Source organism: Helianthus annuus, chromosome 14 (assembly GCF_002127325.2).
Source record: "Helianthus annuus cultivar XRQ/B chromosome 14, HanXRQr2.0-SUNRISE, whole genome shotgun sequence".
In the NCBI taxonomy this organism is placed as follows: domain Eukaryota; kingdom Viridiplantae; phylum Streptophyta; class Magnoliopsida; order Asterales; family Asteraceae; genus Helianthus; species Helianthus annuus.
Genome location: NC_035446.2, coordinates 145,787,849 through 145,811,788, shown reverse-complemented (window position 1 = coordinate 145,811,788; position 23,940 = coordinate 145,787,849). Strand labels below are relative to the sequence as shown.

The window sequence follows — 23,940 nt, the reverse complement described above, 5'->3', positions numbered from 1 at the left end:
CTCTGGAACATTTTTCAACCTTTTCTCCAACAACAACATCAACTGGCTGAGCAGCAACATGAAAAACATGTTCAAGATCTGAAACATACAATGGAGACTAGGTTCAAGGATACAAAAGATGACATCAAGGCTATCAAGGCCCATCTGTTGGCAACCACTGGCACTGCTCCTCCAACAGTTATGTTTATTGATGAAATCCCCACAGATAATGCCAAAAGGGGGGAGAAAATTAAGGAATGGACAAGGAAAGGGATTGATAATGGGTTGTATCTTGATCCAGAAAAGGATGCAATGCTCAGAAACATTCCTTTGCCAGATGGTAGCAAAAAGGTTGATGTTACCCAGAATGCACTTGATGATGGTGTCATAAGTGTAAAAAGGGATAGAGCGGCAAAGGATTTATCAAGGTGGAATGAGGAGAAAAGACCTTTCATGGAGCTGAAAGCGCAGGGTTGTTCTGGTGAAAAGGATGATCAAAATCCTGTTTGAAAAAGAAATCTTACTAGAAAAGTAAGGAAACCCAAGTCCACACCATCCAGTCTTCCAAAGCATACTTCAAAACCACTGTCCAAACGCCACCAACATCAAACCTCCACCCAAACAGCTGTTGCAACTTCTGTTATACCAACATCTGTTGGTACTTCAGTTGTTTCAACATCTGCTCTCACTTCAACACACACCACTTCCACTGCCTTATCACCACCAAAAACAACATCTCCACCATCACTTCCTGCCATAAAGCAGAAGACAGCAGTTGTTAAAATCATCTGTTGTAATGACAACAGTAGTTGAAACACCAGTTGTTTCAACAGCTGTTTGTCAGTCACAAACCACTGCCACTGTTCCATCCAAAACATCATCTGCCTCTCCTAAAATAAAAAGGAGAAGGGTTATCATACCAGATGATGATTCTCCATCACCACCACCAACAGCTTCAAAATCCCAAGCACTTGTCACAATTCCAAAACCCATTCCTCTCTCTTCAGCTCAAATTTACAAGCCCTTACCTCCTGCAGGTGTCCAATTTCCTCTTGAACTCATAACAGTCAGAGAAGAAATTAAGTCCTTTTACTATGAGGATGACCCTGCTAAAAGGAGTTTGCCATCAGTTGAAGGATATCCAAGACCAAACAATATTGAAGAATATTTGAAAGTCAAAGCTAAACAAGCAGAGGATATCTCAAAAAGAAAAGCTCAAGGAAAATCTGATAGAGAAATTCAGCAGAATTACCAATTCTTTCTTACACAAGTCAGATCCTTAGAACAATTTGCAAAGAATGTATGTTAGCAAATTTCAGAAAGAGCAGGTGAAACTCTTAGAAAAGACTACATTGAAAGCATCATGGCAACCAAGAAATACAAGGGGGAGAAACACATGTACAAAAACTGGACCATTCCTGAGCTTGAAAGTGAAGCAGCCAGGATTCAAGAAATGATCAAAAATAAGGTCAAGCAGACTCCCCCTGAAAAATTCAAACAGTTTGGAGCTGACAAAGCCTTAGAGTTGAAGAGAATGAAAGAGGAGCTGATAGTTGCTGAATATGGGTCAAGGAATTCTGTGTCAAAGTGGGGAGAAGCTAGGGTCAGGGCCACCTATAAAAGGTTGGAGGAACTTAGGAAGAAAGATCTGACAGCTCCACAAAAGCCTGACTACTCCAAAGCAGAGGTCTCAAAAAGACCACCAAAACTGCAAGTCAAAAGAACCACTGCTCCTACTGGTGCTGCCATCTACAAAAGAAGGAGTAAAAAACAGTTGGATGCTGAAACAACTCAAGAGTTAATTGCTGGTGATGACCTTGTGAAAGAAGGCATAAAAAGAATGATTGAAGAAACTCTTGATTTGGACCAATCTGCAAGTACTGTTCAGCCAGTCATGAATAGGCCAGCATCACCAAACACCTCATTAAATAAATCTCTCCCAAGAAACCCATTAGGATTAAAAGTACTAAAGTGGACGTCTGATCAAAAGACCCACGTATTGACCTTGGTCAGATCCAATGGCGAAATGAAGTATATATCAAGGAAAGAAGCACTAGGCCTTAGTGTTGAAGATTTGCAGGATCTCCTTGAACTTACATTGTGTAGGGATGAAGATGACTTGAGTTCCAAGGAATTTGAAGCAGAATTTAAAAGACAAGCTAGGGAACTTCTGATGAGGAATAAAGGTCCAGAATAATGAAGGGTTTTGGCATTATCTGTTCCAGGGGGAGATTGTTGGGATTGAACCCTACCAGAGGAACAGATAATGAAAGCCAAAACTGGATCACAACAGTGGACTCAAAATAAGAAGCTGTTTACACTTGGCTTTCCCCTTGACAGTGGTAATCTAACAGCTGATAGATCTTAAGTACTGCTCACTATAACAACTGATGAACCAAACACTGATGAAACTCTAAAGACTACTGAAGACAAACACTGTTGCTCTATCTACTGTTGTTTCCTAAGTACTGCTGAAGACACAAGCACTGCCCATTCAAAAGACTGATCACCTTTGAAGAAAGCACTGATGCTCAACATCAGTGCTCAGGCTACAACAGCGGAACGTGAAGCAGTAGTTATCTTTTATTTTGTATTGTACTTATAATCAGTTGTTACACATCAGTAGTTTGTTTAGAACAGTGTTTATAGGTTGTTGGGTTGTTAGATGTCACTATCATGGTGACGTCAGCTTAGATGCTTCAGTGGTTTGGTTTGTCTATAAATGGAACAGTACCCTGTACTGTTACATTTGATTGACTGAGTGGATTCTTCTTCTCCAGTCTAATCCTTTCATCTTGTGCAACCAACCTTGAGGTATCAGGCTGAGGGGGAGCTTAGTATTGTAAGCATGCTTGTAATCATTTGCTTCGTAATTCAATCATTCGACTTAATGTGAAGCAATTGTTTATCATACTATTCTCTTCTTTGGATTGTGTTTACAAGTTTGTTTTTCATTTCCGCTGCAGTTTTCACTGTTTCATATTCTCTAAATGTTCAATTTATACAAACAAGCACAATCATAACAGCCTTCGATCCTAACACACTTAGTCGGTAGCCTTTCCATCTCTGCCCTCCAAGCCACAATAGCAACCTTCTTTGGGATCCAATTATTCCACTCAAATACTCTTGCGGGACTTACTCGATTAGCCATGCTCAAGATCTTTTTAATTCCAGCCACATTGAAGATTCCATTGGAATCATACTTCCAGGTCCAACAGTCCCTACCCGACCCCATATTCAACCCACTAACCATTTGTTCCAACTGTTGCAGCTGAACATGTTCGCTGTCACCGAGACTTGGTCGAGCCCAGGCCCAAGAGAACACCGGCCCAGATTCATCAAAACCCAATCGATCTTCCACCAAGTAATCTTTAAACCTTTCTTCTTTGAATAGATCAGAGAATTTTATATATAATGGTACTGGGTCAGCCCAACTATCTAACCAAAACTGAATGTTCTTACCATTTACCAAACTCGCACATATAGCACACCTTAAGTCAATATCGGCGTTTAGAAGAAACTGCCGAATGCTAATAATACTTTTCCACAGCCCAGCTATTGATATTTTAACCGGAATGTCATTCCAAGCTCTAGTGTTATGATGTATTGCCCAAATTACCCTTCGCCACAAACTGTTTTTTTCTGTTTTAAACCTCCACCACCACTTAGCCAACATAGCTAAGTTGGCGTCTCTAATAGAACCGAAACCCAACCCCCCATATTCAACTGGAGCAATCGTTTTTTCCCAAGCTACCCAATTCATTTTAGCTTTTTCTTCCGAGCCACCCCAAAAGAAAACCCTTCTAATCTTATCTAGTGCATCCAATACTTTAATCGGTGCTTTAAATAATGATAAATAATATGTTGGTAAAGAGTTTAACACCGACTTGATCAATGTAATTCTACCACCATATGAAAGTGTTTTAGCTTTCCATAATGAAAGCCTACTTTTAAAAACTCCCAACACCGATTTCCAATTCCGTGCCAAGTTCATATTGGCCCCTACTAGTAGACCAAGATGCGTAAATGGGAACGTACCTTGTTTGCACCTCAAATGACTCACCATTTGTTGAACTTCATGTTCTCTCACCCTAATCCCATAAATGCTACACTTCGCTAGATTCACTTTAAGACCAGAAGCCAAATAAAATCATCTCAGCAACCGTCTCAGATTATTGATACTTGACGAAGACCACTCACCCATAAACATCACGTTAGCATAAATCAGGTGAGACGATAACGGCCCTCGAGCGGTGATATCAATACATTTAAACAAATCAATTGAAACAACCTTTTTCATAACACAAGTCAGGGCTTCCATTACTATTACAAACAGAAAAGGTGATAACGGATCACCCTGCCTGAGTCCACGGGAGCAATCGAACTCTCTAGTTGGTGAACCATTAACTAGAACAGAAGCTCTAGCTGAGTACAAGGTAGCCATTACCCATGACCTCCATTTACTCGGGAACTTCATCTGAGCCATAATCGAATTAAGAAAAGACCAATTTACAGAATCATATGCCTTGTTAATGTCTACTTTAAAAAACATCCCTTTCCGTTTATACTTCTTTAGCTAGCTCAGAACTTCATTAAGTACTAGTGGGCCATCCATAATGTTTCTACCAGCTAAAAAGGCCGATTGTTGTTCAGAAATCAGATTCCCCAACACCCTTTTCAGACGGTTAACAAGCACTTTTGATATTACCTTATTAATTACACCAATCAAGCTAATCGGCCTGAAATCTGCTGGGCCGACCGGATCTTTAACTTTTGGAATCAAAGCAATAAAGGATGAAGTACAACACTTATTAATCGAGCCTTCCACATAAAATTTATTGAACAAACTGACAATATCATCCCGGAGACCTGCCCAACACTTTTTAATGAACTTAAAATTGAACCCATCCGGCCCTGGAGCACGATCGCCCTCACAATCCCATACAGCTGCTTTAATTTCCTCCACTGTGAATGGATTTTCCAACATAATTGCCTCAGAGTCCGAAATAGTAGCAATACCAGGGCAAATCATCTCCGGCCTATTTAGCATTGGCTCCGAAAACTGATGTTGAAAGAACTCATACAACGACTCTTTAATGGATAAAGGATTCGTAATCCACACACCATCTATCATCAACCCACTCAATCTATTTGTACTTATATTGGAAGTAATGATATGATGAAAAAAACCAGAATTTTCATCCCCTTCAATAGCCCATTTAGACCTGGATTTTTGCCGTAAATCCAACTGTTTAATCCTATCAAATTCTGCCACATAGTTACGACATTCCGCTCTTTCGGCCAATTCATCTTCCGCTGGCATTCTTTCCTCCGCCAGATTTTCAATGTATGCCAACCTCCTCTTTTTCCCACCATAGATCCCATCCCTACTATCCTTCTCCACTTTCAACCATGTTTTAATATTATTTTTTAATCATCGTAATTTGATTGCAAAAGCAAGGTCTTCCGGCCCCGAGAAATTAAACACTCCACACTTTTGTAAACATAATCAAGAAACCCAGAATACTCGAACCACGAATTAAAAAATCTAAACGGAACATGGCCAAAATCCGACTGAATTGTGGATAGAACAATAGGCCGATGATCGGAAGCTTCCCTAGCCAACGCAACCACTGTTGCATTTGGCCATCTCTCCTTAAAGCCTAAGCACACTAGAAACCGATCCAGTTTACTTAGCTTTTTACCATTATCTGAAATATAAGTGAAATTTCCACCACCCATATTATATTCCACTAGACCAACTGAGAGGATAAAGTGATTGAAGGCCTCGGCATTAGCTTCAACAAATTCAGAGTTCATACGCTCACTTGCATCCCGCACATCATTAAAATCACCCATCATGACCCGTAACCCCTGCAATGAGTTCCTAAAACCCATAATCTCCGACCAAATAACTCGCCTACTGAGCGCCTCATTAGGAGCATAAACGTTTACCAAATTCATTCTACACCCTGATTGAACCAAAAAACCCGAGACAATAATAAAATTTCTATCATGGTAAATATCAACACACCTGAACACCGCAGGGCAACAAAGACATGCAAGACCCCCTGATCTTCCTTGCGAATCTACCACAGCAACCTTGTATTCAGCTCGGCCCCAGTACTGATTGAACATAAAAGACGCAGACTCTTGTAATTTTGTTTCCTGAATTGCAAGAAAATGAATCCCATAACTAGTTTTTAGCCCTCTGATCCAATCTGACTTCCGATTATTCCGTACCCCCCTTAAGTTCATAGATAAGCAATTCATCGGGAACTATTTGCAACACCCTCTTCCACAATAAGTTTCTCAGTATCCGATAAGAAACCATTAAGATTGATACCTATTAAGGAGCCGACACGCACAGTAGCTTCAATTTCCTCCCTTAAGAAACGCTGAGGACTAGAATTTACCTAGACTTCAGCATCACCAAGACTCTGATCTGCGGCATCTACTTTACCAATAGGCACACGATTGTCAGGGCCATCAGCGTTGACATCTAGATTATCTAGGTTATTCTCTACATTTCCAGAGAAATCCCCCACAGGGGTATTAAGATCCAAAGACACCGAATTCATCATGTTAGGATGACCAAAAATTCTTTGTGTGGGCCCTTGAATTGAGCCCAGCGAGGGTGGGCTACGTTCAGCTCTGTTCCTTTTGCCCAAATTAATTATCGGTGTTGGGCCATCATCACCATAGGATACATTGGGCTGCCTGTACACCTCATCAGGCCCTAGAACCTTGGGCCCATTACTCCTTTCATCTTTTGAGTTTGAATTATTCAACCTATCCGTATCCACCTCGTAATTGCAATTCACACGTGCCGACAAATTCACATCCCCATGCACTTCCTGGTTTCCCATGCCAACATTAACATTAGGAGCCTCTTGAGTTACCGGTGACCCTTTACCTACCGGAGATGTTTCATTTCCCACCGGAAATGCTCCAGCAGCACCGTTCGGAGATTCAACCTCCACCTCTGTCGCCGGATTCTGATCAACAACCTGTGCATTCCCATCAGAAGACATATTTGGCCGGATTTCGCCCTCCTCATAATCCTCCACATCTTCCAGGTCTTCATCTGAATCCGAATTCCTGTCTAACTCAAATTCGCTATTGTCCATCACAGTATCATTGTCCAAGTTTTGCATACACAGTCCAATGGACTCCGAAGCCCAAACGATAATACTTTTATCATTCCACTTAATCACCATAGCTTCCTAAATTCTGGATTTTTGAGTGGTTAAAACTATGACAGAACCGGACGAGTTATCCTCATTTTGCCATGAAAAGGACGACTGTTGAAGCACGTTTCCAAATAATCCACCAATCCTGTCGAACAATGTGTTATCCCGAATGATAAAAGGCACACCCGAGATATTAAGCGTTACAATCCGGCTAAACGGGATGTCCTCACCGTTCCAAAGGTAAAACTTTGAAAAGGTATTTTGAAAGAAAGCAGAATGTGAATCCATGCAACCAGTAGCTGACACCTTATCCTTAAAAGTTAACATAAAAGTCACCCCACCAACATACGACAGACCAACATCAATTAAACCTTCTTCTTCCAATGTCAGTCTAATTTTGCTAATGGACATGACAACCTTGGTACACCCAATGATTGACCTGCCAATACAATGAAGAGACTATAATGAGCCTTTCCCCTCCACGGTAACTACCTTTGCACCATGGTCATGCACTTCCTTATTTCCTCTTAGCAAGTCAGCATAGGACCTCCCCTCTTGAACAAATGACGGACCAGACGGACCGTTATCAGATAGGTGTTGCTCCGTTTGAGTCTGCCCACTATTGCTAACACCTTCAGCAGGGCCGTCTCCAAAAATAACAAAAAAAATTTGGCCCTGTTCGAGATAAAAAATTTGGGCCCTATTCGCAAATCTTCATATAATATAAACTCATCAATCATTCAATCAAATAACCCATAATACTATGATAATTGTTAACAAAAATAGTGTAGCAAAAATATCAAGTTATCGAACCTACTTGCTGACCGAAAAGTGTGGTTCTTCTAGCGTTTTTTGAAGCAAAGCTCTCGATCAACTCCTTGTAATCCATAGTATCTAATATTTCACGTTCAATAGAAATTGTCGCCAACCCGTTTAGCAAAAAAAAACATTCATTCAATATTTCAATCACATTACAAGACATCAGTTAACAAAAAAATATACATTCATTCAATATTAACAAATAACATTCATTCAATATTTCAATCAAAAAGGCATTCATTCAATAAAAACATTCATATGAAATCAAAAAGAAAAAGACATTCATTGATTCAATCAAAAACGAAATCAAAAAGACAAAAAACATATGAAATCAGGCAATCAGCAACTGGTATTAACATACCTCCGATGACCGATTTCGAAAGCCTGAATGTCTGATTATAATTGCGACTGATATACCTCCGATTCTGAAATCCGAATCACTTGATATTAGGAACAAAAACTGAAATCCTGACTGAGAATTGAGAGTCGACCTTTTGTCTCCTGTGCTGTGCGTGCGTCTTTTTGTTTCCCAGTTCCCACTTTCCCTCGTCCCTCATATCAGATCACAGATTACTGGCCCTTATTGTTTGTAATTGGGCCTATTTCAAAATTCAATTCATTGCAAGTTTGCAACCGCCTGGGCCTATGTCAACATATATAGAGAATTTTGTATTGGGCCTATCAATTCATTACATGTGAAATTGATATCTTGTATTGGGCCTGTTTCAACATAACAGAGAATTTTCATTTTTTTTGGGCCCCATGCTGGTTTGGGCCCTGTGCACAGGCCCATTCTGCACATGGGTATAGCCGGCCCTGACCTTCAGTATGCTTGTTGTTATCCTGGTAATTACCCTTAGGTCTCCATACAGTTCGTTGTAAGATTAAATATATTTATTTGATATTTAATCTATAGCCATCATAATCATTTACATTATAGAGATCAAAATATATAATAACCTATTAAATAATTAGTTGGTAATTGTTGATGGACCATATTACCCTTATTAACTAATTAGGGTTTCCTCCTGGGTGCTTATATAAGGAGACTTATGTGGAGGTTAAGGGGTTACTCAGTTACACAATCAGACACCCTATTAGCCATAACATCATAATGTTCGACCTCTCTCTCCTACAGCCGATACCCTTTTCGGTTTTCTTAGCCACCATCATTAGATTGCACCCTAAGGAGGAACCAGACCAAACTGACAACTATGTCAAACACTATTGCTGCATCTACATCTGGATTCTCTGCTGGCCTGTACTGATGCAATCAAAGGTATGTTTTCATGTTTTCCATTATGTTTAGAACAGAACTGAACCAACATGTGGTATCAGAGCATATGTTGATTAGTCAGTTCTGTTTTTCGTATCCATTAATTCTGGGATTGAAATCTGGAAAACAGAAATTTTAAAAAGCCTAATATAATCAATCAGCATGGTTTCGAGTCCCTCATGAAGTCATCGATATCACTGTTTCGGAAATTTAATTAGTTTATTACATTACTCGAGACCAATATGGTTAAAGTTCATGTCCGAAATCTGTTTAGAAGCCTTAATTTTCAGATTTCGGGTTCCAGAATTATTATTTTATTTTTTTAGGGTTCATCATGTGTTCTTAGAAAATTCGAAAATTCCTTTATGTTTTGGAATGTAATTAGGATTATTGAGTGTTTTTCCTGTTTTGATCCAATTTTATCATCTAAGTTTATTCGAAAACTGTTAATTGATAATCAGATAAAATTTTCGAAATATTTTGACAAAATTAGATCATCATTAAAACAGGAAAACATATCTCAAAATCCCTTAGAATTCGATTTTTCAGTTATTATCACTAACAGCTGTAACAGGAAGTTTCGAGATCCCTTTAACGAGCCGAGACCAAGATCTCGACTCGAGACCATAAGGTCTCTACTCGAAATCATAAGTGTTCTCAAATCTTCATAACTCGAGACAACGATTTCGACTCGAGACCACAGGGTCTCGACTCGAGACCACTGAGGTTTCGACTAAGGGCTTAAATTTGTACAACTCGAGACAAAGGTCTCGACTCGAGACCATAAGGTCATAACACGAGACCATAAGGTTGCGACTCGAGACCATAAAGGTCACAACTCGAGACCATGGTTGCGACTCGAAATCTCATCAAGCACTCGAGATTTCATAAAACACAGTAGTCGAGACCATGATTACGACTCGAGACCGTGGTTGCGACTCGAGACCTCATCATGACTCGAGATCTCATAAGATATAGTAGTCGAGACCATGGTTTCGACTCGAGACAACAAGATTACGACTCGAGACCTCATAACTGACTCGAGATCTCATAACTCAGTCGAGACTTGACTCGAAACCTCATTATTTTAGGCTGTTTAATATGAACTAACTAACGGGTGGTTTGCTATTAAATGATTGGTTTTTGTAATTAATTAGTTAATTAATGAGGATCAAATAATGTTTTACAAAACCAAAATGGCTTAACTTGAATGAGTTTTTGATATATCATTTCTGGCCAAAGCTGACTTGATACATCTACTTATTGTTCAAGTATTACGAAAGCTATGTTAAGTGTGCATCATAAACATGAATGTCTTAATATCTGGCCAAAGCTGATTTAATTCCTTCATAGATGGCATACTTAACAAGTGCATAACTAAAGTGATTGTCTCAATTTCTGGCCAAAGCTGATTTGTTACAACCACTTTGCACACATGCTTAAATGATTACACTTCTGGCCAAAGCTGTTTTGTCTTCGTTTAAGTAGAACTTTAAGTAGTCTATTATTTTGATGTTAGTAATAGACATATCACAACCTCTTCACATAATGATCCTTATATTAATGATCCTCAATTAATTTTTTTTTGTGATCATTTTGTCTGCCTTATTCTTAGTACCCATAATTTTTTCTCACTATAATTTTTCTTCTATAAATCTATATCTCATCCACTCTAATTCCTAAATCTAATATGTTTTGCTTAAAGTTTCTATAAGAATTAGCTCTTAAAATTAAATCCTTGATTATCTCTTAAGACACGATAATTCTATTGCTCTCTTCTGATAAAGCACTACAGAAGAAAAGTAGAGCATGATGATTAGGATAAATCGAATATGATGTCTCTTATGATAATCAAGAATAAGTGCTATCACTAAAAGGTTATTCCAGATTAAGTCTTTCCTAAGACTAATCTATAATTGTGGAATAATCACAAGAACTCCTAAGGTGCATGTCTTCATTTAAAATTACAGATTATAAGGTTAAGTGGTATATGTGAATATATTATAATGTACAATACCATGACCCATAAAGTTAAGGGCTTACACATGGAAATAAGTACATTTTCCAGTACATTACATACTAAGTTTTCATTTGTACAATTTGATGCATTATAAATCAGCTATAACACTCAAAAGTACCAAAGTATAACGAGTGTGTTGATAAGCAACATATGTACATAGAAATAAATGTTCGAAACTGGAAAATAAGATGTTATTCACCTTACAACCACTAAAACTTTAAAAGAGGATTGTTCTAAGGTCCATAGACAAATTACAAGTGCTAATCCCAACGTTAAGGTTCTTCAAGGGAAAATCTCACTGCATAGTTATGTCATTAGACTAGGCATAAGCAACGAGACTATCCATTATTCTAAAGAACAGTTGGATAAATTAATTAGATAGTAACTTACTAATGATATTTAAGTCTGATAATTTTAATATTCCAATTAACACATGATTAGTTGACTCTAGTTCCATACGTTTCCTTACCAGAACTCGACAAATAACTAACACGAGAGTTAGTGACAAAAATTAAATGTTAAGGCTATAAGAGCCATAATAAGCAGTCTTCAAACAACGCTTTTCGATACCTTATATATTCTGATTAATCAGAATATAGTATCATAATTAAGCAAAGATATGAAGATTGTGAGGTTTGCATAGTCAACATAAAGTCACACTTACCGTAAACTCTCATTTTATTTGTTCTAAATATCTGGATAGAAACACTACTAAGATGAAACTAGATGATACCTTACTTTTCACAACTTTTGTCATCATGCATATGAAAATTTGACAAAAGGAAAATGAGACTTATAAATTTCATCCATTAGAACCAAAATTCATGAGAAATCATAACATGGTTAATGAGGATGATTTTTTCATCTAATCTCATTTTAAGTGATTTTAAATCATGACGTTAAAGCCCTAAAATATGACTTGGCTTAAGGAATAAGCATGGGTCCATCATAAGTCATTCATTGACATTCGTGGAACTTATTCCAAATGGAATATTTAGACATAATTCATTTATCATTTGAAAGACTATCAACTTGTATCTAAATTTTGTCACATATGGCCCACGGTATTAGAAGAAATCTATTCATATATATACTTAATAAGATTTCTATTAAATATGTCCCTAAAGTTTCTTATGGTATCTGGACATTAAGGAAATCAAATAAAGTCTAACGTATATGTGATAGGTTCCCACGTCACGTAGCTCATTGAAACTTCTCTTGTAGCATTCTAGAGATATTAAAGATCAGTGGGAGCATTAAGTGTTTTAATAATAACTTGCAATAGTTGCAAGAGGTGGGGAGTGAAAATTTTACCTTACCTAAATTTGCACCTCTTGTACAAGACACCGCTCCATCATGACACTGTTCTATCAAACCTTATCTCCTTAAATCTAATGCTACTTTTACAAAAGTTTCATTGTTGCTTAATTGTGGGCACACTTAGATTTCTTACCTAAACTAACATAATCCTCAACAAGAGAAATCACAACGACTAACGTCATAATTTGTTTTCTCTATTAGAATTTGTTGGTCGTTACACATTGACCCTACGCATGCTGAGTTCCTAAAGATTTCTAAGGTCAGTAGGAGCAGTCAAAGTCCTTATCATGATTTGCAAGGAATACAAGAGGCGGGGGGAAGAGTGTTATTAAATTTCACTCCGAATTTAACTCCGATTACACCTCTTGTATATCATACTGCACCAACCCTTACAAACTTAGAATGAAATGATAGCAACCTAACCAAGAGTTAATCCATAAAACTAAAACTTCTAATGAACCCAATAATCAACTCAGGGGGTCATCTAGGTTTAAAAGCCTACTAACTTTGATGATTACATACCCTCCCTAATGAAGTTGAAATGGATTTTGGAAATGTTTAATGATCCTATCTCTTAAAATCAAGCCATCAGTGTCAATCAATCCTCTGAATGAAATAAAACTGTTTTCTAGTAAAACTGATTTTATGTGTTCGTGTAACGTTTGGGATTTGATTGAATTACCTAAGAGTGTTCATAACTAAATCAAATCCTAATATAAGCGTTAAGACACAAAGAGGCATGATTGGTTGTCAAAGGTTGTACTCAGGAAGAGATAAATTATTAAAGAATCTTTATTACATATCTAACAAAAGATTTCTTTGAGGATCATCACTGTTCTAGTAGCTTATAATAGTTTTAAGCTACATTAGATGAACATTAAAACGATTTTCCCTAATAAATGGTTGACACATTTACATGTTCATTAGATAACAACCTAAAGTTTCAAACTGAAGGTTAAAGAACACTTTATTTGTAAGCCAATAATATCCATGTATGGGTTAATGCAAACATCATAATGTGATGAAAAGCTAACGTAATTATTTTCATCAAGAATCAAGTGGAGTAATGAACCTACCTCAAAATGAGTGGGAGTAACTAAGATAAACTTGTCTATATAGATGATATTCTTTTGACAAGTATATGTTACATAAGTCAAAGCATTGTTAACACAAACTTTGATATAATAGATCTCAGAGATGTCTCCTATGTAATAGATATCATAACGTACCGAGATAGACCCAATGGGACAATAGTTTCGTTCCATAAGTTTAACGTTAAATGGGTCCTTACATATGTAACAAAATACTGCTCTCCTTTAGAGGATAATAGGATAAATGAGATTATTTCCTTATGCTTCATTAATTGGAAGCCTTATGTAAGTTTAAGTCTATACTCGTTTAGATATTACTCACATTGCAACACACTAGATATGTCTAGATTAATGTGTAGCATCTAATGGAGTATTACAATATCTTAAAAGAAACGAGAGACTACAATTTAAAGAGGAAGTGAGAATTTAAACCGGTTTATTACTCTACCTTTGAGATATTCAAAGTTGATAAAATGTAATTTCGGGTATATCTTTATGTCAGCAGACAAAACCTATTTTATGGAGGAGTCATAATGCACTGATATTAACAACCTAAGTTATAACAACATAACATAGTCACTAAATGTTGTTGGAAATTTATCAGTGGACTCATAAGTTTAGTAACTCCATATAATTAATGTTTTGAAGAATTAGTGTGATAAAGTCAGCTACCATAACTCCTTGAACAGTAACAGTTCAAGAGGTACTGCATTGAGTTTCGATACGCAATTAATTATTCGTTTATGAACGAATTGAGGAAACTAAGTTTTGTATCGAATACATTCATGATATGCTTAAGGATCTTATAACTAAAGGGCTATTACCCATAAGTCTTATTAAGAGAGCTCATAGACGGGTATTAATTAATGGCCATGCGCAATTGCATATCGTACTATGAATGCCTAAGTATTAGTTAATTTTTCCTCATCGGTTTGATTTTGTATGTCTCTAAGAATATGTCAAGCTAGCATAATGGCATATAGACAAATATAGTTACAAATCAAACAAAGGGCTTACGTGTATTTTGATCATAACGATTAGGTTTTAAATTAAGGCTATAGTATGATTAATGGGGGTCCTGAGTCGCATAATGATTCAACGGCTGTATTTTTCTGCTATAGTACTTGTTTAAGGCTAAAATGAGTGTTAACTCCTGATCAGGCTTATCTAATACTCATAGTAAATGATTACTCGGCTAAGTGGGAGAATGTAAGATTAAATATATTTATTTGATATTTAATCTATAGCCATCATAATCATTTACATTATAGAGATCAAAATATATAATAACCTATTAAATAATTAGTTGGTAATTGTTGATGGACCATATTACCCTTATTAACTAATTAGGGTTTCCTCCTGGGTGCTTATATAAGGAGACTTATGTGGAGGTTAAGGGGTTACTCAGTTACACAATCAGACACCCTATTAGCCATAACATCATAATGTTCGACCTCTCTCTCCTACAGCCGATACCCTTTTCGGTTTTCTTAGCCACCATCATTAGATTGCACCCTAAGGAGGAACCAGACCAAACTGACAACTATGTCAAACACTATTGCTGCATCTACATCTGGATTCTCTGCTGGCCTGTACTGATGCAATCAAAGGTATGTTTTCATGTTTTCCATTATGTTTAGAACAGAACTGAACCAACATTCGTCCCAAAGAATCCGGTGCATAATTAAACCTCTTGTGATCTTTATCATACTTGGTCAGGAAACTATTACTTTCATGTCAAACATCTTAATCATATTCAGTTTCACTAATGTCTCCTTCATATCTTCTACACCCACATATCGGACGAAGCCAAAACATCTACCTCTTGCATCCCGCTTCTGAGCCACATACACATCGGAGATGAAACCAAACGGTTGAAAAGTCTGCCATAATACATTCCTTGTTACTCGGTCCGAGATGTTCTGCACTAGAAACGTCCATTCAATACCATCACCTCTGCTTTTACGGTTTTTCCGGTACTGCACATTTGACCACGGACCTCCATTGTCATAGTCCCCCTCCCTGTCATTCTGCGAAGCCATTGAGAAAACCCCAAGAAACCAAAGCGGCGAATGGATAACACATGAATCTAGATAGGGTGAACGGTTAGATCTAGATGGCTCCAATGAACCGATCGATTAAACCCCACACACTATATAGATTCAAGTATACATCGTCAAGCACACTTTACGAATTCCGGGCGGCGAGAAAGAGAGAGAGGGAGAGGGGGTTTTTTGGGTTATAAAAGCTTGAATCTTCTTGTGTACTTTGGATACGTCTTTCATGCATGGTATCTTCTTATGTACTTTTGGCACACAAGACCGATCCTTTCTTGTTTGACTTTGCTTATGTCAATATCTTAGGTGGGTACGAGATTCATGTTGGGTTTCTTGTAATTGGAGCGTTGATTCCACTCATTGCTTTAGAGTTTTGTCTTCAACTTTAGCTTTGAACCTACACCTTATTGTTACATATATGGTACAAGAAACCGATTAAGGGTATCTCTGTACAGAAGATAGATACCGAGGATTATTCGATAAACATGTTCATGACCAACAACCAAGTCCAAGCATTGTTTGAATTGGTGTCACATGAGATGGCCCAAGTGGGAGCGGTCGAGCTATGGATGGTTTTTTGTCGCTTAGAAGTTTGGTATTAACTATTGGCTTTGACAGTTTAGATGCATTGTAGATGACAAACTATGTGGTGGCCGTTGTGCACTTTCACCAGCCGTGCATCGTTATGGTCCTTAGCATGTGTAGACAACGAATGAAAATACATAGGTTGTCCCATGGTGATGTTATTAACTTATTATACACAACACAAAAACAAACCACAGTTTTTAAATAAAAAAATAAAATAGATGTGACTCGATAAAACCAAGAAATTTCCAATTACAAGCTACATACAAAACCCCCCGACAACGGTTTTAACATTACAACACCGATCCTCTCCAATGTACAAACAAAATCCACGTATTTCTTCAATCTTCACAGTTGCATCGCGTGTTTCATCCTATGGCTCACAAACAACCTTTTCCTTTCCGTGGCAAAAACTTTCATGGTTCGTCTCTAGAGCCCAACCCATCTAACCCATTTGAACATTTTTCCAACTCTAAACGGTAACCCGTAGTCTTTAACAACAGCCGGTTCCCTTCGAGCCGCATCTGGTTCAGACCAGACATACACCCCTCGTTCTTGCTTACTCCCCGGTACCGTGTTGTCCAAAACTACAGCTACTATGAATGCTATCACCATGTGGAACGACAACAATGTGTTCATCACATAATTCACCTGTAACCATAAAACAACAGCTTCATGAGTATAACAAAGGGCCTGAATGTCAATAACTGATCAAATCTCATGATAAATTATATTATATTAAAGTAGAGAGTAAAATACTAAAATGGCATTTTCGTCCTTGAGGTTTGGCCAGTTTTGTGACTTTCGTCCAAAGGTTTGTTTTTTCGCATCTGGATCCAAAAGGTTTTTGATCTTGCCATTTTCACCCTGCCCGTTAACTCCATCCATTTTTCTCCGTTAAGTCAGGGATATTTTCGTCTTTTTTGTTAACTTCAAAGGCAATTTGGTCTTTTGAATACTTGTGCACTATGCTGAACACTTGTACATAAAGTGAAAAAGACCGAATTGCCCTTTAAGTTGACAAAAAAGACAAAAATAACCCTGACTTAATAGAGAAAAATGGATGGAGTTAACGAGCAGGATGAAAATGGCAAGATTTCAAACCTTTTGGATCCAGATGCGGAAAAACAAACCTTTGGACAAAAGACGCAAAACTGGCCAAACCTCAGCATTTTACTCTAAAGTAGATAGCATACCCCTCGATATTGTGAACGGAAGGGACCGTGAGAAGCAACAATGTAAGGCTGAAAGTAAGTAGGAACAGGTGAGTTGGAATTTGGGGAGAGACCGTATTGCTGAAAATAGGCTGGAACCGATAGCGATAAAAACAAAGAAAGCCCGATGATGATTATGTTCCGCGAGCTTCCGGCCTCACTGTAACGCAAATTTGATAAGCCCAATGCTACCAGCATGGCCCACATAATGCACAGCAATCCCGCAACCATTACTTGAGGTATTGACGCAATAAACCCTCCTACTTTACCTGTCAGTGCATGAAGAACCAAACAATAATGAATTGAACTGTTGCTTTCTTTTTGGTTAAAGGATATCATATACTAAAAATGCCCTAAATAATTCAAAGAGATTTTTATTACTCTTGATAAGGCGACATGTTATAGGTTAAAAAAATTAGCTTGTACAGTAAAAACTAGGGCTGTTACAGCAACAAGTTGTCACATACTTTCAAAATAACATATAATGGATTCTTAAGGGCATTTGTTTTTCATTTTATAATATTGTGGCAAGTTTTTTGGCGGAAACTGGCATAAACAAAACCGAACTTACAAAATTTTCCCTAAAATTATGATATCATGTTAATATTAAATATAGTAAAATGCCATTTTCGTCCCTGAGGTTTGGCCAGTCTTGTGACATAAATACCCCTGACTTAACGGAGAAAAATGGATGGAGTTAACGAGCCGAATGAAAATGGCAAGATTTCAGGCCTTTTGGATCCAGATGCGGAAAAACAAACCTTTGGATGAAAGTCGCAAAACTAGCCAAATCTCAGGGACAAAAATGACATTTTACTCTATCAAATATTAAACATTTTTTTAGAAACTATAGAGATTGAAAGTCCGAATCAAGAAAGACATACCTACTAGGGATAATATGATCAAAATAAAAGCTCCCAACTCAACGGCTGTGCGACTCCCCATTTTCGTGACGGCAATTGTGTGCACGTTTTCCGTCAGAGACGTTGAACCGGTCCCAGTGCCCCACAAGCCAGCCAAGACGCTACAAAGACCTTCAAGCCCGATCCCACGGCTCACAACACCTGGCGTAGGAGGCCTAGATGCCACCAATAAAGACGATGCGTGGTATGACCCGACCTGTATAATTAAAAAACACATTTTCATAAATTCACCAACCACCAACTGTTACTTATCAGGTAAGGTAAAGGAATCTTGCAACTCACTGAGTCAACTGAAGAGATAACAGACACCACGCACATTACAACAGCCATTTTCCAGTTAAAAACGGGAATGCCCCATTGTAATGGGTATGGAAATCTAAACCAAGGGGACGAGTTTAACGCATGAGAAGCATCGGCTCTACAAGTTTTCATCCTGGCCACGTGTTTTCTACAGTGATCCGATATCATATTTGAAGTTGGTATATTTACATCGCAGCCATCGTACTTGTAGGCCCCGGCTTCAGTCAAAAGGAAAGACATAGCCCATGTAATTGCAAGACCCAGTGGTACCTGAAAACATACATTAGACATATATAATTGTATATTAGGACGTTGAAATTAAAAAAATATTATGTTTACTTACAGCATAGATTAGAAATATGCGGTGGCCCAAGAGGGATATCTTGCGGAGGTACTGAAAGATGATTGTAACATTTATTTAAATTCCAATCGATGATACAATCAAGTAGATATAAAAGATAGGATTAGGATCAAATACAAAGGATCCTAATTGTAAGAAGTGTAAGAAGGATTTATAGAGTGACAAGTGTCCAATAACCTAAAAAAACCCACTACACAAAAAAACCCCACTACAAAAAAAAAAAAAAAAAAAAAAAAAAAACCCCTTAAACATCCACCACCACCAAAAACCTAAACCCCCCCCCCACCACCCCCCCCCCACCACCCCCCCCCCACATCACCCACCCTAAAAAAAAAAAAAAAATTCTTTTTTTTTGCCGAGGGGGTGGGGGTGGGTGTTTAGTTTTTTTTAGGTTTTTGGGGGGGTGTGTGTGTGTGTGTGTGTGTGTGTGTGTGTGTGGGGGGGGGGGGGGTTAGGTTTTTTTTAGGTTTTTGGGGGGTGGGGGGTGTGGGGGGGTTTAGGTTTTTTGGTGGGGGGGGGGGGGGGTTAGGTTTTTGGGTGGTGGTGGGGTGGGGGTGGGTGTTTAGGTTTTTGGTGGTGATGTAGTGGGTTTAGTTTTAGGTTATTGGACACTTGTCACTCTATAAATCCTTCTTACACTTCTTACAATTAGAAGCCTTTGTAGAATAACTTGACCCATAAAAGATAAACCGAGGGTAAAAATAGAACTTACTAGAGAAAACATGATAACCAATAGAATCTGGACCATGCCGATTTCAAGACATGCACCCATTTGTGGGAAACCGTAACTGTAAAATGAAAGTCCTACAGCAGCAACGGTTGGGGATACAACCACTGGGTTGATTAATCTGAAAGAGCATGACACAAGTTGCAGTTAGCTTTGTAACACATGTTGTGGATTTCTAGATATGAATCACGATTACTACGGTATTGATTTGAGAATATGTTAACCTAAGAGGAACAAACGGTTATAAAAAGACGTGACACGCACCTCAAGAGCAGTGTCATTAGTCCACTGTATCCAAGTAATGCTTGAAAAGCTGATGCGATAATTATAGCCCCCTGTAGCTCCTTCATTATATGCTTGAAATTCTGTAGTATCAAGTGAGCGTTCAAATTTTTTATTATCCATTTCACCAAACCATGATATTCATGGCAGGAGATTTTTACATATAACTGAGACGCTGACGGCAGAATGATATGATTTTTTTCTAATAGTTCACTTTAAGCAGGAGCCTTGCAAAAGTATAGACACTTAATAAACAATATATGGTTTGTACTACGTCATGAAATGACCCGTTATATTTGACAGTGTTGATAAATAAGAGGCACACCATCATAATAGTTGTACTTGTCATTATAATTTATATGATGATGCTGGTAAGACATTTCTAATATGGCATACAAACTTAACCTTTCTTTTCCTTTTAAGCTTCTGTTGGTTATGCTTTCCTTCTTTTTGTGTATTTCCTTAACAATGTTGAACTGAATTGTCAACTTTGAGGTATGTGTAGACAAATTAATGCCTTACCGGATATGAATTTTGATATTAAAAAAAAAATTAGCTGGTACCAAACCTTAAATATATGTTAATAGACTAATAGTTATGATGTTAAATATATAACTGGTGTTTCGTATTCATAGACTACCTATTGCCCCACCCCTAGAGGACTTTCTGGCCTAAGGCATGCCTTATAAGATTAAGGTCCTAAGTAGACATTCTTGAAGCATTTATAGGAATATAAGCAAAAGTCCATTAAAAATGTATGTCATGAACACACTTCTTTTTGTGCTTTTTACCTAAAAATGGTGAAGTGAATTGTCAACTTTGAGGTATGTGTAGACTAATCAATGTCTTTATCGATAAGAACTTTAAGGATAAAAGGTCAATTAGTAGGTACCAACCAGACAACCAGTAAAATATGTTAAATAATGTCAGATATATAATTGGTGTTTCACTTTCATATACTAACTAGAGCCTCACCCCTAGAAGCTTTCTGGAATAAGTGTGCCTTATAAGATTAAGGTCCTATTTAGAGTTGTCATGTTCAAATCCTAAATAGGAATAAAAGCAAAAGTAATAAAAATATATATAATCATGAACACACAAAGCATAAAACTTATTTTATGTCCCCATGAATGGTTATATATGGGCATGTTCTATGATGCATGAACCCTCTCCAGCTTACATAACCAGATCCTTATTGAAATAAAAGAACAAAATTTCATAATATTTACCGAAAAAAACAGTCTATGCATACCATCATGTTGTTAGATAAGATCATAGTTGTCAATGGCAAATAGCGGAAAAACAGCGAGTCAGCGATAAGGTGCCTATATGCTACATAACAATAAATAGCGGGCGCTATTTTATAAATAGAGATACACTAGAAAAAAAAAATCAACATTTTTATATGTATATTATATCAGAAACCCTGGTACGTACGCTATTTTACATGTATATTTAACAAAAACCTAAAATCCAGCTATTTTATAACTATATTTAATCACTACTTATATTTAAAAAAATAAAAATAATAAAAAACTGCAATCCCGCTATTTATGGCTACATACCCTATAACGACCTTCGACCTATATGCTGCGATATTCGCCATAGCGATCACTATTGACAACTATGCATAGGATAACATAACAAAAGTACATATGAGGAGGTAGAGCTTACATTTCCATTCAATCCAAGGAACTCGGGTGATTTTATTATCGCAAGTGCCGGAGCAAGAAAGACAAAAGATGGACCTTGAATGAGGGGTAACCTTGACCCAAAATTTGCTTGTAAGAGTGTAGTAATTCCGGAAACAAAAAGCACAGTGGAGACCACCATTGACATATCCTCCTACACCCACTAATCCTCATCAGACGAATTCAAGTGTAGATACAGAGTTACATTAATAACATAACCTGACATAAAAATTTAAGCGCTTACATGATCACCCCCCATTGCCGGAACAATCACAAGCGGAATTAATATCAACGAACCCATCATCGACAGATAGTGCTGAAATCCATAGAAACCAATTGGAACTGAAAACCAAACACAGAAATCAGATCAGCATAATTACACTTTACACGTATATTCGCTGAAATTAGACCCTGTTAACGGTAGAAACTCAACACATTTAGCAACAAATAATCATGTTAAAACCTTGAAATTATATAAACCTATGATGCTTTAACAACAAATATGTATCGAAAATAAAAATATTCAACAACTATTCATGTAACACATTAGCATCATAACAATTACCAAGACCAGGAGTATCTCTAAGCTCATACTTCATATGCGCCTGACGAGACACAAACTCATCATTCACCATTCGCGGCACCGGATTCTCCACATCCCCATTCCTAACCCCTCTCCGGCTTGGTTGCACCGCTGGAGCAGCCGGCGCCTCGGCAACCGCATTATTCGCCTGTCGGTTAACCCCAGGCTTCCGCGGCAACCGCCCCTCACCCTCCCTCCTCTTCTTAACTGCCTGATCCTTATCCCCCTGTCCCTGCACCTGCACCTGCGCATTAGCCGGTTGCGCCGCAATACCGTTCACCGCAGGTTTCGGGGCCGGAGGGTTTGAAATTGGACCGGAATCAGTGGCATTGGTTTCTCCAGAAAACCTAGGGCGGAAACCGGTGCGTTTGGCCCAGGAAGAAGGAGGTATTGCAGGTGGATCGTTGGAATGTGGAGCAGGAGGCAATGGGCCGGGTTTGGGACGGTTGTTCGGGTCGGAGCTTTGCGCCATAGGTGCTTACTTGTTAATTCATGGTAGTGTAGATCTGGAGTTAGGGTTTTGAGAGAAAAACAAAGAGGTTAACAAGTGGAGTGAAGAGTGAACTAAGAAACAATACAGCAGATTGTCGACATTGTTAGAGAGATGAAGATTTGTGTGTAAGAGTTGAGTGTGTGACTTGTAAATATAAACAGAGAGAGAAGAAGAGTGAAGGGGAAAAACTCAAAAAGCGCGTTTCATGGACACGAAAATCTCCGGTCTTTTAGAAATAAAAATCTGGTGTTTGGTGACAACGGATTCCTAAATATTCGAATGACTATTTTTAACACTCTCCAGTCTCCCCACGTTATTTGGATATGGATATTCGAAATTCTTTGCTGCCAGATATGAAACGGTCGATGTGTGGTTTCTATATTGTTACGAAAAAACTGGATTCTTTTGTCATTTGTTGCAAAAGTAATCAGTGGCGGACTCAGGAATTTTGTACTGGGTGTGCGGAATATTTTCAAAGATTTTAGGCCCCTAGCTGTATAAAAATATCAGTTCATAGCGGGTCGGGTCGGGTCGGATCATGTAAGACAAAAGAACATCAGACGAAAATTTATAAATCATCAAAAACACGTTAAACATCATATATTACAAATTACAAACGTATTTAAAATTGTGTCCTACAGGTTTTTTTTTTTTTGAAATATATCCAAAATATCATCTAAAGATACTAAACACGCCATAAGTTCATTACATTCTTACTCATTGTTCCTAACACATATCATTTGCTCCATAAGTTCATAAAACAACACTAAACAATTTTTATAACTTTCAATTATATTTTTAAACATTCAAGCCCTAATATTAAATGTTGATTACTTGTAACTAATCATTTAAACAAACAAAGCTATACATAAAAACAAAATCATTTAACTACAAGTCTAAAACAACAAAAAAAAATAATAAACTCTTACACATCTATATTTTCTCCTAATCATCACATAAAACAAAATAAATAAATAAACCATACTAGTTTTATATTGGAATTCTGACGTAATATTGGTCGGTCCA

The 23,940-nt window shown here is 37.6% G+C and overlaps 2 protein-coding genes across 2 annotated transcripts; both read right to left on the bottom strand.

Moving 5' to 3' along the window:
- Nucleotides 1-2,965: 2,965 nt before the first annotated feature.
- Nucleotides 2,966-4,465, bottom strand: LOC110907548. Its single transcript, XM_022152513.1, has 3 exons — nt 4,180-4,465; nt 4,018-4,104; nt 2,966-3,819 (listed from the first exon to the last, which is right to left on the bottom strand). Exons 1-3 carry the CDS (start codon nt 4,463-4,465, stop codon nt 2,966-2,968), a joined length of 1,227 nt encoding a protein of 408 aa, XP_022008205.1.
- Nucleotides 4,466-16,523: 12,058 nt separating this feature from the next.
- Nucleotides 16,524-23,239, bottom strand: LOC110904217 (nucleobase-ascorbate transporter 12). The gene is made up of 10 exons (XM_022150044.2): nt 22,404-23,239; nt 22,083-22,180; nt 21,822-21,992; nt 20,130-20,230; nt 19,851-19,986; nt 19,121-19,171; nt 18,760-19,047; nt 18,439-18,673; nt 17,537-17,823; nt 16,524-16,991 (listed from the first exon to the last, which is right to left on the bottom strand). The coding sequence occupies exons 1-10, from the start codon at nt 22,891-22,893 to the stop codon at nt 16,770-16,772; spliced, it is 2,079 nt and encodes a 692-aa protein (XP_022005736.1). The 5' UTR covers nt 22,894-23,239; the 3' UTR covers nt 16,524-16,769.
- Nucleotides 23,240-23,940: the final 701 nt, after the last annotated feature.

Excerpts from the sequence above, each read along its gene's own strand:
- LOC110907548 (XM_022152513.1), bottom strand. The coding sequence starts at position 4,465 with ATGGCTCAGATGAAGTTCCCGAGTAAATGGAGGTCATGGGTAATGGCT. Across the intron at positions 4,105-4,179 it reads TGCTAACGTGATGTTTATGG|TGAATCTAGCGAAGTGTAGC; the intron begins GTGAGTGGTCTT and ends CTGGTCTTAAAG. Across the intron at positions 3,820-4,017 it reads TCATTTGAGGTGCAAACAAG|CACCGATTAAAGTATTGGAT; the intron begins GTACGTTCCCAT and ends CATTATTTAAAG.
- LOC110904217 (XM_022150044.2), bottom strand. The coding sequence starts at position 22,893 with ATGGCGCAAAGCTCCGACCCGAACAACCGTCCCAAACCCGGCCCATTG. Across the intron at positions 20,231-21,821 it reads TCCTTGGATTGAATGGAAAT|AATTTCAAGCATATAATGAA; the intron begins GTAAGCTCTACC and ends TTGATACTACAG. Across the intron at positions 19,172-19,850 it reads TGGTTATCATGTTTTCTCTA|TACCTCCGCAAGATATCCCT; the intron begins GTAAGTTCTATT and ends ATCATCTTTCAG.